We start from the raw sequence: 14,509 nt of genomic DNA, 5'->3' as shown, positions 1-14,509 counted from the left end.
TTGATTCATTCTCTATTTCATATAATGGATGGTTATCAAAAAGAGCATTGTGTGTTCAGTTAGCTTGAATGTGGTTTTTTCTCTTAAGGTACAAATTGAGGGGTCGTTTTGCTGGTTAGAGTATGTAGATATTAGTAATGCATAGAATAGTATTGCAGGAATTAGTTATGAAGTGTTTATTATTCATGTATTAGTTGTTCCATCTTTTACCTGGCATAAAATAATAAATTGATTCATAACTTATATTGTCTTAATTATGTGAGATTGTAAAATGATAATCAAAACACAAACTTGATGTACCAAATTTTATACAAAATAACTAAACAGTATCAAAAATGTTAATAACTATGCTAATTTTAATGCATGTAAATCCCGTCCTAACGAGCAACCAAATAACCCTTAAGGAAATAAAAAGAGAATTATGTCCTGATTGTTATGAATACACTAATTGTGGATGTACCTTTAGGATCCTCCAACCCCTGAAAATCCTTGCAGGACTTTCCTAAGGCTTGCAATCCAGAAAGCAGCTTCAAGTGGCGACACATGGCAAGCATGCCACGAGGCACAAGGTAGGCATGCAAAAGGGATATTTGGCGGCCATGCAAGGGCGACACATGTCACGTCACTTGACTTGCCGCGCGACATATGTCACACCTAGGTTTTCCCTTACCTTTTTCTACCTCTATATATACCTCATTCTGACTACATCATTTGTACTGAGAGCAACAATTTCAAGAGAACTACAATATGTCTCTCTCCCCGAGCTTCTTTGAATACACCTCTTATTGTCTTGTAATTTTATTATTTATTTTATAACACTAAGGGCTTGTTTGGTTGGAAACAACTTATCCCGGGATAACTAATCCTGGATTAGTTATTCTACCCTCAAGGTGGGATAAAAAAACACTCTAATCCCGGGATTAGTTATCCCGAGTTTTTTTTTCAACCAAACGTGGAATAAGGCGGTACTAATTTTTATCCCAGGACTATTTTTCTCTATCCATCATACCAAACGAGCCCTAATACTTTGGAGAAATACTAAGGAGCTGATTTCGTTTAAAAAAAAAAAAAATAATAAGTACTACCACGGGTGTGTCTTAAATTCAACAAAAACCAGATGTAATTAATTTTAATAAACTTAAAAACTAAAATGTTCCAGTTAGTCTCATAAAAACTAATTAATAATAAGACCATTTTATGCCAATCTTCTCAGAGAAAATGATAAAAATGGTCCCTTATTTTTCATAATAGGTTCAAAATAGTCCCTTAAGTATTACTATAACAGTTTTGGTCCATTTAAGTTTGGCTAACAGTGTTGGTCCATTTAAGTTTGGCAAAAGTTAGTACTTTTGGTCCATCGGATATTTACCAAACTATGTTTAATTGAAATTGTGAAATCAAAAATATTCTTCAGGAACTCACATTTGGAAATACATATTTTGTAGTTTATGTTATTTTTTGATCTTTTTAAAGAGTTTGATACAACTTTTTGATGTGCAAATTTATGTAATTCCTTATCTATTTTTTGAGTTTCGTGTAGTTTTTTATGTTGCGGTTTTGACAGAAATTTCTCGTGTTTTTGGTTATATTCTTCTTTTTACAGTCCTATTTAAATTTAAAGGTCAGAGTTTGGTCAATATTTGATGGAGACCAAATATGCTCATTTTTGGCAAAGTTAAAGAACTAAAAATGCCAAAGATGAAGGAGTATTTTTATCATTTTCTCAACCTTCTCATCGAAGGAACTTATTCTGTCATTATCAGTCCTTCCGTACCCTTTCGTCTCCCTTGGCCAAAAAGTAAGCGAAACAATGTGAGAATGACAAGACATTATTATTGAAAGGCTATACTATCCTTGTTCACCATTTTCCTTTCAAAATTCTAACCCTATCACTTGTTGTTCAGCAATGAAGTTCGGATTTTCGTCTTCGGGCGATACAGTTACCGGAAACTCGGCTATAGCAATGCCTAGTACAACTTGCACTTTTTTCACTTTTCCTCCAGAACCTTGCGATTCTACTTCCTTGCCGGTTGCCGGACCCTCTGTTACAACGCCTTCGTGGCTGTTCGGAGGGAGTTTCGTTTCAACTGCTGCTTCTACTGATACCGCTACTAGTACTATTATTAATTTATCACTTTCCTTCTAGTAAGTTCGGTATCTGGTTGCGATTCTACTATTACTTACTCGTCTTTTTTTGTTCTGTAGTGCCTTGGTTTACGAATGCCAGCTCATCAACAGCCACGTCATCGTCTTCGGTTTCGACAATTACTACTGCTACAGTGACAGCCACGTCAGCATCAACCGTCTCTGCGACGGAATTTGGTAACATTTTTTGATGTATAATGTTTAAGTTGTATGATAATGATCGTCGTTAGCTGCATGATTGGAGGTTTCGAGAAATTCATTTCAATTCCTAGTTGTGTGATTTCTGTTGCTTAATTCTAGTGTTGATGTACAGTTTTCTAATTGCTTAGGGAAGTATATTTAGGGTTAAATTCAGTACAAGTTCCTCTTCCAATCATTTTCGTGTTGCTTGCTCCAATATTTAGCTCCCGTTTGGCCATACATTTTGAACTTGTGTTTGGATAGGCATTCTACTTGGAATTTTTTTGGAATTTCTCCCAAAAACTGCTTTGGAACGTGAAAATATTTTGAAGATAAATTTTCAAAATCTGATCAAATTTCATGGCCAAACAGATATTGAAGATCAGTTTTAAAAATCTGTTAACAAAATCTATGGCCAAACGCTAGCTTAGATTCCTCTGCTACAGCAAGGTGCCACTGGCCAATGATCTACAGCTCCTGTTTGATGATGCATAGATTACCGAGGTAGAGAAAGGTACATGATGAGAATAGGGAAGTAATGTAAAACAATGTGACTAGTGTACACAATTATGTTGCCCATTTTGATCCCTATAACAACAGTGTTGTTAAAAGAAGCTGTGGCCTTACTACCGGCCATTTTCTGTCCTCTGATGGCCTCATGCGTTACTGTATGTTGACATGGAGCTGCTAGCGAATGTGCTAACACTATCAAGTAGATTTGGTTGAAATAGTTAGTTATAGCTCGTAGGTCAGAAAGAATGAGCTGCAGAAGTGCTGCTTCGAGATGGCTTCATTGCGTGGGAAAATGGGAGAAAATAATTGCAATGATACTATTTATTATTCATACCTGTCGCCCAAGGCTATGTTTTGTCATCTTATCGATATTTGGTAGTTGCTATCCATGAACTACTATCTTTGAGTCAGGCTTGTATATGAGATAGCTCAATCTATCCATTATACTATCCATCTTCGACTCAGGCTTGTGCTCATTTGTTTTTACAACTTGTGACATTTGTTTTGGTCGCAAATAAGGGGACACATTGCTTCCTTTTTGGTGATGCATTCTTTCCTCGTTCTGCATCCTTGATTTCCCTTGGCTTTTCTGAGGGAATTCTTTGTCTTGTGCATGCAACTTCCAGACCCTTCCTTCTGCGTTTTTTGCTTACCTTCATTCCAATTGGTTTTATTCTTCTTCTTTTTTTTTTCTTTTTTTTTTGTGTCTGACATATATCTATCACCTAAAGTTATGTTTTAAGCTTCTTTTTTCAATTCTGCGGTTCTCTTTATTATACTCATTCCTTAGCTGCTTTACGTGTTTGTGATTGTTCCATCACCTGCATGCCTCTGTTTTCTTGGCTTCTGACTAGTATCCTTTTGTTTGGACTATTCTCGTTCGATTTCTATTGCCCTCATTTTTGCAATGTCATGAGTTAATTTTCCATAGAGTTTTCCGTAGGATCATATTTATGAAGTACGATGTTCCTTTTCGAGAATATTTTTGCCAAGTACCTTTCGAATTATCTTGGTTGGTTACCATAGCTTGTGAAAAAAAGGTAGCCCTCATTTTTGCAATGTCATGAGTTATTTTTCCATAGAGTTTTCTGTAGGATCATAGGTATGAAGTATGATGTTCCTTTTTGAGAATATTTTTGCCAAGTACCTTTCGAATTATCTTGGTTGACTACCACAGCTCGTAAAAAAAAAGCTCAACTCAGCCCTTGGGAAAAAGATCAAGTTCTAGTGGCCTTGCTGGTATGTCTGTTTGTGTATTGATCATGGTTTGCAGCTGATATAGTCCATTTCTTTGCTTTACACTCTCCTACATTTGTCTTTTAAGTCAACTAAGTGAAATTATTACTTTCCAACCTTTCATGTTGCTGACCTTTTTTTGTTTGTATGCAGTAACTGTTCCTGATAGTTGCCCCCCCGAGCAGGATGAGGTTGCTGCAATTTTGGCAAGGCAATGTGAGAAGTTTTTGTCCTGCCGAGCTGCTAGGCCAGCTCAAGGCAGAGGAGAAAATGAAAGGCACGCTTGGGTCTTTGGAGCCACGGGGTTTGAAAGTACAAGCTCAAGCAAGCCCGTCGGTGATGCTGCTCATATACCTGCTGCTACTGCTGAACAGAAGTATGGGGAGTCCAAGCCGTGCAGTGTTCCCAGCTCGCAGCCTGCTGAGGAGGAGGAGCCTTACTTTCCACTTGTCGATCTTCTGGACTCAACAATCGATATGTGGGTGCGGGTTGTCGCGAATAAGAAGACAGATCAAGAGGTCAGCGAAGAGGGGCTTTGTCACTTTTACAAGGTCAGTTTCTCTCTTTTCTTTTTTTTTTTTTTTTTCCCCTTGATGTAGTTAGCCTCTCCTTTCACCTTTGTTTTCTCTTCTGTTTCCTTTCTTGACCTTTTTTTCTCCCTTTTGTAGGGCATCAACTATTTCTGTCTTCTGTCTGAACGCCTTCAAGTAGTCACTGACAAGTATAACGAGGCGGTGAAAGCGAGAGATGAGCTGGAAAAAGCCTGTAGGAAGCTCGAGGACTCTGAAAGGGAGAGGCTTGAACATGAGTTGGTCCAGATGATCTTTCACCAGAAGATTTTCGAGCTTACAAAGGAATTGAAGGAGGCCGGTCCTGCTGCTATCCAGAAATACAAGGCTTCCTCCTTGTACAGACAGGAACTCATGGACTATGCTGCTCCTTACATGGGAAAAGGGGTGAAGCTGGCCATAGAGAAGATCAAGGCTAAAGACCCCACGTTTGACCTGAAGACCTACGGCCTGGAGATGTACATTCTTCCTCCTGAAGCTGATTAAGACGAATTCTCATCAAACAAGGAAGGTGATGGTGGTGTCGATCAGGATGAGAACGAGGTGAAGCCAAGTGCTGCAGCTTGACATTTAGTGGGAGGAGCAAGTTTATGAGATTTTGTTCATAGATGTGTTGTTGACTAACTGCCGAAGAGGGAAAAGATCCCCCGAGCTTAGCATGAAGCTCTTTTTGTTTTACCTATGCTTAGCCAATGCAACTTTTCTGGCTACTCTGTCTCTGAACTAGTATGTTTTGCTGCTCCATGGAAGTTTATGGAGGTGTTAATAGAGTATGTAATGAATGTGCTAAGATCATATCTCTGCAATATATAAGATGTTACTTTTGTCTGTGCAGTGTGCCATGATTTATCTGAGAAGTGAACCAGAAAGAGGCCTATTACTTTAAAGAGTTTAAGTCGTATACACGTGTGTAAGAAATTCTTACACTTAATTTCAAGGTTACAAGTTCCACATTTTAGGATGCTTACATGTAGATATCTTTTGAGTGTAAGAAATTTCTTACATGATATATATTTAAGTGTAAAATTTTTAAAAGTACAAAATGGTTATTAAGTTGGAGCTTTCAATATAAGGAAGTTCATATGGAGTTCCAAAAGCAAAGTTAAAGATCAAGGTTATTTACAAAACCACAGTGAAGTGTAAAACTGGGCGCTTCTAGCCTTTTGGTCATATTTTAGTGTGTACCATTTTGTTCCTCACCAGAGGTTGTTCCAGAAATTCAAACTTATGTTAACTTCAAATGTACATGTTTTCAGTTACGTTTTGGCCATTTACAAGACTTAGAAATTCTTATGGAGGATTCAAAACAAATACTACCACTAAAATGTTATACTTGAGTAGGCGTTTGGCCATGAAAATAAAATATTTTTCACTTTATTTGGTATTTTGGTGTTGGAGTAGAAGATGGAGTTGTGTTTGGTTATAGTTTTTGCAAAGAATATTTGATTGTTTGAATGTATTGAAAGTGAAAACAAGTTTTTTGGTGTTTTTCAAATTCCAAATATAACTTCAAGTTGTATTTGAAATTTCCGAGGCCAAATATTGATTTCCAAATAAAGTGAAAACGTTTTCTGGAAAAAAGTGAAAAATTTTCGTGGCCAAACGTTTGGGCCTTTAGAATTTGAACCTAGCCTAAAACATTTTTTGAACCCTTTGCCATTCAACTAGAATCTTTCCTATGTCAAGGGGATTCAAACAATTGGTACTAATCAAAAAAATTATGTTAATCTTATTTTTGCATTATAATTTTCTCGTCGAAGGGGATTAAATTTTCCACAAACTAGCTCCACCTCCACTAATGACTTCAATAATCTAAATTTCAGATATTTATGTTCGGAGTGAATCCCACTTTACCCCCTAACATTTAAGGGTTGGGAAAGGATACCCCTCACATATTGAATGGAAACGATAACCCCCCTATCTAATATTTTCCGGTGAGAATCTTTTGTTTTTAATAAAGATCTTTTTTTCTTTTTCTTTCTAGAATTAAATACAATATATAACTCTTATTATTGTCCCATTCACCTATTCCGCTGAAAACAATGTATAACAACTACTTGAAAAAATCTGTTAATAAATTTCAAGCTAGATGTCGTTGTTTTTTTTTTTTTTTTTGGGACTAGAGGGCCAAGATCTTAATTATTATACAATCTAAATACAGTCTAGTATCAGTACCCGCGCGAGCGGACGATATTAAAAAACACTAATCTATGTTAAATTGTGATGTCGCTTGTTTGAGGACATTGTATCATAATAAAATGTTAAGTATCATCTAATTTTCGATATAATACACTCAAATTAACGTGAAATTAAAGTAAACAAATTAAATCTTATTAAATATTATTTGATTTAATCTTTAGATTTAATTCATATATATATACACACACCACACACACAAATATATATATATATATATATATATATATATATATATATATATATATATATATATATATATATATATATATTAAATATTTTTCTTATGTGTATATGAGAAAAGTATTTACGGAATACTTTCTCTTGCGTAAAATATATTGATAAATTTAATAATTACTACACACACACATAAGCAATTGAATTATCTTCACACACACACACACACACACACACATATACATATACAATATATATATATATATATATATATATATATATATATATATATATATATATAGAGAGAGAGAGAGAGAGAGAGAGAGAGAGAGAGAGAGACGAAAGATTCAAAACTTGGACATATAGAGAAAAATATAGGTAAGATTGAACAAAGATTAAATCTCGTTTCAATGGCTAGTTTAGTGATTTTTTGTTATTTTATTGAAATTAATTACTTATTCTCACTGGAAAATATTAGATAAGGGGGTTATCGTTCCCATTTAATATGTGAGGGGGATATCGTTTCCCAACCCTTAAATGTTAGGGGGGTAAAGTGGGATTCACTCTTATGTTCGTATAGTTCAAATTGATTTTGAAGCAGTTAAACTTTAAACAAAAAAATTATGAATTTGAATTTTGTCTCTTAAAATTTGCTACCTGTGCACTTGGACGGAATATTCTAGTAGTAGTAGGAGTAATATATCATCTACTGAGGAGCCTTTCTGTTCGACAAAAAAGTAAACTTATTTTCACTTCTATATATTCTTTTAAAATATATATTTGTTACATACTATTTCTGCGTTTTACTTATACTTTATAAACTTGAAATGAAAACTGTAAAAGTTATATAGTGTGTCCTGATACTTTAAAATATACACTTTCAAATATTTCGACTCCACTCCCGCCTTTTAAAAAAGAGATACAGTACGTTTTATTTCTTTTTTGTTTTACAAGGGCTATCTTGTCTTACTTTCTAGTTTACGTTTTATTTGTTTTTTGTTTTACAAGTGCTATCATGTCTTTTTGTTTTACAAGTGCTATCATGTCTTACTTTCTAGTTTAACCCTTATTTTTGAGAATGATCAATATGTGAATAGTCCCCTGTATTTGAGATTTGCTCTAAAATAGTTCTTTTAGAAAATATACTTGAGCATTTTTAGTCCTCCTATACTGAACACCTTTTCGTCTCCGTTATTTATATACGTAACACAATAGCAATAACTATTTTTGAAGGAACTGGCTCTAAGAAGCACTTGAGCCATTTAAGTTTTTTAAAACTAACCATTTGGAAGGATTCATTTTTCCTAATTTGTATCTTGAAAAAAACCCAAACTTAAGGATTTCACTAGCAAAGAGGTTTGAGGGTTTGAAGAAAAGAAATGAACGTTAATCTTTTATCTTTTCTCTATTTAAATAAACATTGGTTCCTTCTCTATTTCATATAATTGATGGTTAAAAAATAGCATTGTGGGTTCAATTAGCTTGAATGTGGTTCTTTTTCTCTTACGGGACAAATGAAGGGGTCATTTTGCTGCTGGTTAGAGTTATGTAGATATTAGAAATGCAAGAATTAGCTTTGCAGGAATTAGTTATGAAGGGATCAGTTATTTAAGTATTAATTGCTCCATTTTCTACTCGACATAAAATAATATATAAATTGACCATAACTTATAATGTTTTAATTATGTGGGATTGCAAATGATAATCAAAACACGAACTCAATGTACTAAATTCTATATAAAATAATGGCTAAAGTCATAGGCAGACCCTCAAACTTGTCCATATATTCCACTTAGACCCCTTAACTGAGTAGCGTACCATATGAACCCTTCAAGATAAATTTTATTGTGCCACTTGGACATGTTGGGCCAACTGGTTAAAATAAGACTTATGCGTGTTGGCACGCGCAGCCTACGTGTATAAGCCTCCCAATTACATTTTTTCACGACAATTAATACGCCACATACACACGGGCCAACCCATTTTAAACCAATTGAACCCGTTTATTTTTTTACCCAAATATATCAAAACCCGATCATATTCCCTCGGTCAAAATCCATTTCTCTTCCAAATATTATCAAACCCTAAATTCATCTATTTCCCCTGTAGAATTTGACATAGTGTTTAAAGTTCCACCCAATTCTAACTCATACGATGTTAGTTACCCCCAAAATAAACCCTAAGTTCATTTTTTTTTCAGTTGCTTGATTTTGTGTGTTGGAGTCTTAGTTTTCTGTGGGTTTTGAAGGTTATTCTGTATATTCTGTTCATTCCATTTCTTTAAAAAGTAACTTTTGCTTTAGCCTTTTATCATTGTCGAAATATTTAGTGGATGGTATTGTTGTTATTTCGTGCAAAATTAGAGTTTTTTAAAACGATTGGCAACCTTAAAATGTAGATATGTCAGATATTATTGAGGTCCATTTTCACCATGGTGGTAACTTTACAATGGGCCCTAACCCCAAATATGTAGATGAGAAGGATGTTGCAATTCTTTGATATTGATAAAGACCACTTCTCTTTATTCGAGCTACTATTTTATACAAAAAAAAAAAAATTGGATATAATTTAGTGGGTGGTTTCTTTTACATGACTTGATAAGTAAAACTTTTGTCCAAGTGATGACTGATGGATACTTGTCAATTGTTGTGAGTGGTTTGAAACTTGGTGATGTGTTACATTTTTATATTTCATATGTGTGTGAAAACCCTGAGGTGGTGGAACATGTGGTCCTTATAGGTCTTATTTGTGGGTTAGAGGTAAATGATGCATCTAGGACAATAGATGTGGCTTTTGACACTGATATAAATACTGGGTTGGAGAAAACATAGAAAACCCTAAAGAAAGAGAAGAAGCTGTTGTAAATGCTCCTAGTGTTGAAGAGATTGAAGAGAGAGGGTCTGTAAATGTTCCTAATGTTAAAGAGAGAGGGTCAACTGTTGAAGTTGAAGATGAAGTGAATGATGAACAAACTGATGATGGAGACTCATTTTTGGCTAGTAGTGAGTCAGATCTAGATAAAATACCAGATGAAGATGATAGTGAAGCTAATGAAGAGTTAATTTCTTTGAGGAATGAAAGGAGAGGTAAATCGAAGAAGCAAATACCAAGTAGAAAGGAACTGTCACGACCTAACCGGAGGGCCATGACGGGCATCCGGTGCTAACCCACCCAGGCACCTCCTATCGTACTCTCATAATTACATCTAGGTGAGCCACATGGCTTATTCATAATTCCTATACATCGATAATATTAATCTCGTTGGGCCACAACACATTCATATCATCATCGACAACGATGCCCATATCCATATACACAAGCCGACAAAGCTATCAAAATGATATACAAAATATGAGCCGACAAGGCTACAAGACATCTATCCATACACAACTATCTACGAGCCTCTAAGAAGAGTATGTCATATCATATAGGCGGGACAGGACCCCGCCATGCTTATATGTATGTACACAAAAGAATAATACCCAAAAGTTGTAGCTCCGGATGAAATGGAGCTCCTATGCGATCCTCGAACAAGAAATCTATAGATCAAGCCCTTTGTCTCCTGTCCACTGCGAGCATGACGCGGCATCCACAAAAACAAAAGGACGTTAGTACGAATAATGTACTGAGTATGTAAAGCATAATCAACATCATAGTAAGAGCATAAGAGACAGCATAAGAAATAGCATAAGATATAGCATAAGATGGGAGAATCAGGGGGTAATAGAGTCATTTGTACCTCTAGTGGCCTTCATCATATCTACTTACTTGTCTTTCATAGGGACCTTCCATTTCTAATGCTTACTCATGCATCTATACATACATATACATATTTGTATTCGTATTTATACCCATATCATACCCGACCATGAGGGTTCGGTGGTTCATATACCCTGCCATGACAAGGCTTGGTGATTATACATACCTGGCCCTACCAAGGCTCAGTGTTATCCTTACCCAACTGCAGTGGTGTGAGGGCAATAGGTATCATACCCGGCCAAGTAGCTCGGTGTTACATAATAGTCATACATACTTAGACGCGTATACATAAGAGTCCATAAGTATCATCAATATCATTACTATCATCGTTTTCGTTACATCTATCCTTAGAGGATCAACTATCATATAAGGGAAGCAATAGGATCGCGAAAGCATCGAGGATCATGAGCTTTAGTAATCTTAGAGATAGAGTCACTTGGAAGACATTATGGGACTCATAAAAGAATATACATCAAAGGAACCATGCCTTAATGAAAGAAGGGTTAGCCTTACATACCTCTTCGTCTTCTTAACTACTTAACGTTCACCGTCGTAGCTTGAACAATCTACATTAGAAGGATTCATACCATGGTTAAGCTTTAATGACACTCTTAGATTCAAACTAGAATAATTCATGATTTAATGAAAATTGGGCAGCATTTCCCCTATTTCGTCAACTTCCACCATATTACAAAACAACTCCCAACAACCACAATAACATCCACAGCATCATACTCAATTAATCACATTCCATTAAGCCTTCAAAATTCATCCTTATGTTCAACTTATACCAACAACTTCACACCCATTTTAGCACAATTTCATACAATGCTTCCTTATCACTATTACTACCTTTCATAACAAGATTATATCTATATTATACTAAGAATCATGACTCAAGTTAGCTTACTACTCAAAAACATCATAAAAGTTACACTTAACCCTCATTTTCTACTTTCTTCTTCTACCCAAGTTCTTCAACAACCAAGCATGCATGATAACATGAAATAAGCATGAAAACTAATCTTTTATCTCATGGGAATGAGCTTTGGATCAGCTATCAACTTAGGTGAAAACCCTAGCTTCAATACTCAAGAATCGCTTGTAGTCTACTAACCGTAGGAAGCCTTCTAACGCATGAACACATTGATTCTCGCCTCTTGATCTTTGTTTTCTCTTGTATTAGAGTGGAATATGCTTGGAGAAGGGTTTTGGGCTCTTAAGACTTGTGGAAAATGAAAAATTAAATAAAGGAACAAGAGCCCTCTATTTATACAAAAATAGAAAAATCAGCCCGATGGACTTATACGGTCCGTAAAATATTATACGGTCCGTATAAGTGGACCGTATAAAACCTTCAAGAAAATGACCCTTTCTGTAAATGTCATGTTATACGGACCCTCCTTATACGGACCGTATAAAGTTATATGGACCGTATAAGTGGTCGTATAACTCCCAGTTGTGCGAAACTTTCTCTCGTTGATTCGTTTGACTTCCAATCCTCGTGGAACCTTCTTGGCACTTACATAATACTTCATTAACCATATAGTAGGCCCTATAGCAGCCTCTCAAGACATCACCAAATAAATATTAGCTCACTCATTGTGAGAACCTTTCCGAACATGACTTATATTCCACTTCCTTCAACGAACTAAAGCTCATCTATTCGTACAACTTCAAAATCTTATGGTATGCACCTTAAGCTATCTAATACCTTCCTTAGTCTCGTAAGGATTTCATAATCACCCTAAACTCACATTGGTCTACTTTCAGGGCACAAATCAGAAATTTTCCGAGGTGTAACAGGAACCTACTGTCACTGTTGAGGTGCCCCTAGGTGAGGGAAAAATAGATAGGGGTTTTGAAGATATTGGAAAGAACAAGGCCTCTAACTACAATGGATGCTTAGCAGGGGATGAGCAGTATATTGATAGTTCTGTTGAAGAGCAGGGGTGTGCAGAAACCGGTTTAACCAATAAACGGAATCAATAAAAACGCTATTGGTTTATTGATATCGGTTTATTGGGTTAACGGTTTGGAAACGGTTTTGTAAAATTTTTTATTGGGTTATCGGTTCGGTTTTCGGTTTTAAGAATTTAGCTAATGGTTAAACCGATAACCCAATAAGCTTATATTAAAATTATATTTTTATCCCTAATTAAATATTAGTGTTGTTTAAATATTAATTTGTAAATACAAACCCTATTTCTAAATGACTTACCATAGTTAATATTCTCTTATTTATAATTAATATTAATATTCTCTCAATTCCCAATTCCCAATTCTCAATTCTCATACGAAGTTACAACGATGCCTCTCTACCTCTCTCCTTGTCTTCTCAAACGAAACTAGGGTTTGGAGTTCTCTCAGTTTCAGGCTATATAGTTGAATTTTTTCAGGCTTTCAGCCTTTCAGGTACTTTCGACACCTTATTCAGTTATTTCCTTTATTCTATCACTTGGATTGTGAAATATGGCCGAGTACAAGAGTGGGAATCAACTCGGTGGACTGCAACTTGGTGATTGTGATCGTTAAAAGCATGATATATCAAAGTTTTGTTATAAATATCTCACAAGATGGCCATTAGACACAGTACAGTACATATGCTATTATGCAACATAATGCTAATAATTTCATAAAATCTGTTCTTGATTCTCTGTTTGTAATTTTTTTTTGTATCATATTGATGTTAAAATAATAACAATGTAACATATTATGAATTGTTTTAGGCATCCATTTCAGACTAACAATTCTGATTTCTGAGTCCAACCCATAGCACCATCTCCTCAAAGCTCAAGAAGGTATCATTTGTAATTTCACTGTTTAGAATGCATTATGATTTGACAATTTGCTGCTTGATTGTTGTTTACAAATCACATTTTACAGTGACACAAACACATGGCTGAAAATATTACAACTGATAAGGTGGTCAATGGAAGTAAGGCTTCTAATTCAAATGCTACGAGTCAAATACAACCGGTAAGGCAAGAAAGGAAAAAGAGGTCTCGTGCATGGGAACATTTTGGACTATTTGTTGATAAAGACGGGAATAAGAAATCAAAGTGCAAGCATTGTGGTGCAACTTATCATTCTGACTCTAAAAATGGTCGACAGGAATGCTTACTCATTTGTTAACATGTCCAAAAATGCCTAAAGATGTTCCTAAAAGTCAAAAGGAAATAGGATTTCAACCTGTTCCAGGGGGTGCTATGGATGATGTAGTTGTTGTTTCTTGGAAGTTTGAGCAAGAACAATGTAGGAAGGCTTTATGCCGCATGGTGATTATTGATGAACTTCCCTTCAAGTTTGTTGAGAAAGAAGGTTTTAGAAGCTTTATGAAAGTAGCACAACCTCATTTTAAGATTCCTTCTCGTAGCACTGTGACGCGGGATTGTTTAGATCTTTTTAATGAAGAAAATAAGAAGTTAAGGAGGTCTTTTAAAGAAGCACACAGAGAGTGTGTCTTACCACCCATACTTGGACCTCTTTACAGCGTATTAACTATATGTGTCTCACTGCACATTGGATTGACAGTGAATGGATTATGCATAAGAGGATTCTTAATTTTTGTCCAATTTCTAGCCATAGAGGTGAAGATATGGCTAATGAGATTAGTAAGTGTTTATGTGAATGGGGCTTAGATAAAATTTTTACTATCACAGTTGATAATGCTAGTTCAAATGATGTTACTGTGAAAGAGTAGTCAAAGCAATTTACTAAACGGGGGACTAATT

At 35.4% G+C, this 14,509-nt stretch overlaps 1 protein-coding gene across 5 annotated transcripts in view; it reads left to right on the top strand.

Annotated features, from left to right (window-relative positions):
- The first annotated feature begins 1,714 nt into the window (after window positions 1-1,714).
- Window positions 1,715-14,509, top strand: part of LOC132068640 (uncharacterized) — a 30,735-nt gene continuing 17,940 nt past the window's right edge. Inside the window, exons 1-5 of one of the 5 annotated variants that reach the window (XM_059462290.1) lie at window positions 1,732-2,014; window positions 2,090-2,114; window positions 2,206-2,322; window positions 4,228-4,625; window positions 4,743-5,471. In XM_059462290.1, the coding sequence (XP_059318273.1) occupies window positions 1,907-2,014; window positions 2,090-2,114; window positions 2,206-2,322; window positions 4,228-4,625; window positions 4,743-5,129 (1,035 nt within the window). In that variant the 5' untranslated portion in view covers window positions 1,732-1,906 and the 3' untranslated portion in view covers window positions 5,130-5,471. Of the gene's footprint in view, window positions 2,115-2,205; window positions 2,323-4,227; window positions 4,626-4,742; window positions 5,472-14,509 lie in introns of those variants that run through there. The other 4 variants (XM_059462293.1, XM_059462289.1, XM_059462292.1 and 1 more) reach the window with 4 other exon arrangements.

The sequence above is a fragment of the Lycium ferocissimum genome, chromosome 8 (assembly GCF_029784015.1).
Source record: "Lycium ferocissimum isolate CSIRO_LF1 chromosome 8, AGI_CSIRO_Lferr_CH_V1, whole genome shotgun sequence".
NCBI lineage: Eukaryota > Viridiplantae > Streptophyta > Magnoliopsida > Solanales > Solanaceae > Lycium > Lycium ferocissimum.
The sequence above is the reverse complement of the archived record's forward strand: the minus strand, read 5'-3'. Positions and strand labels throughout refer to the sequence as shown.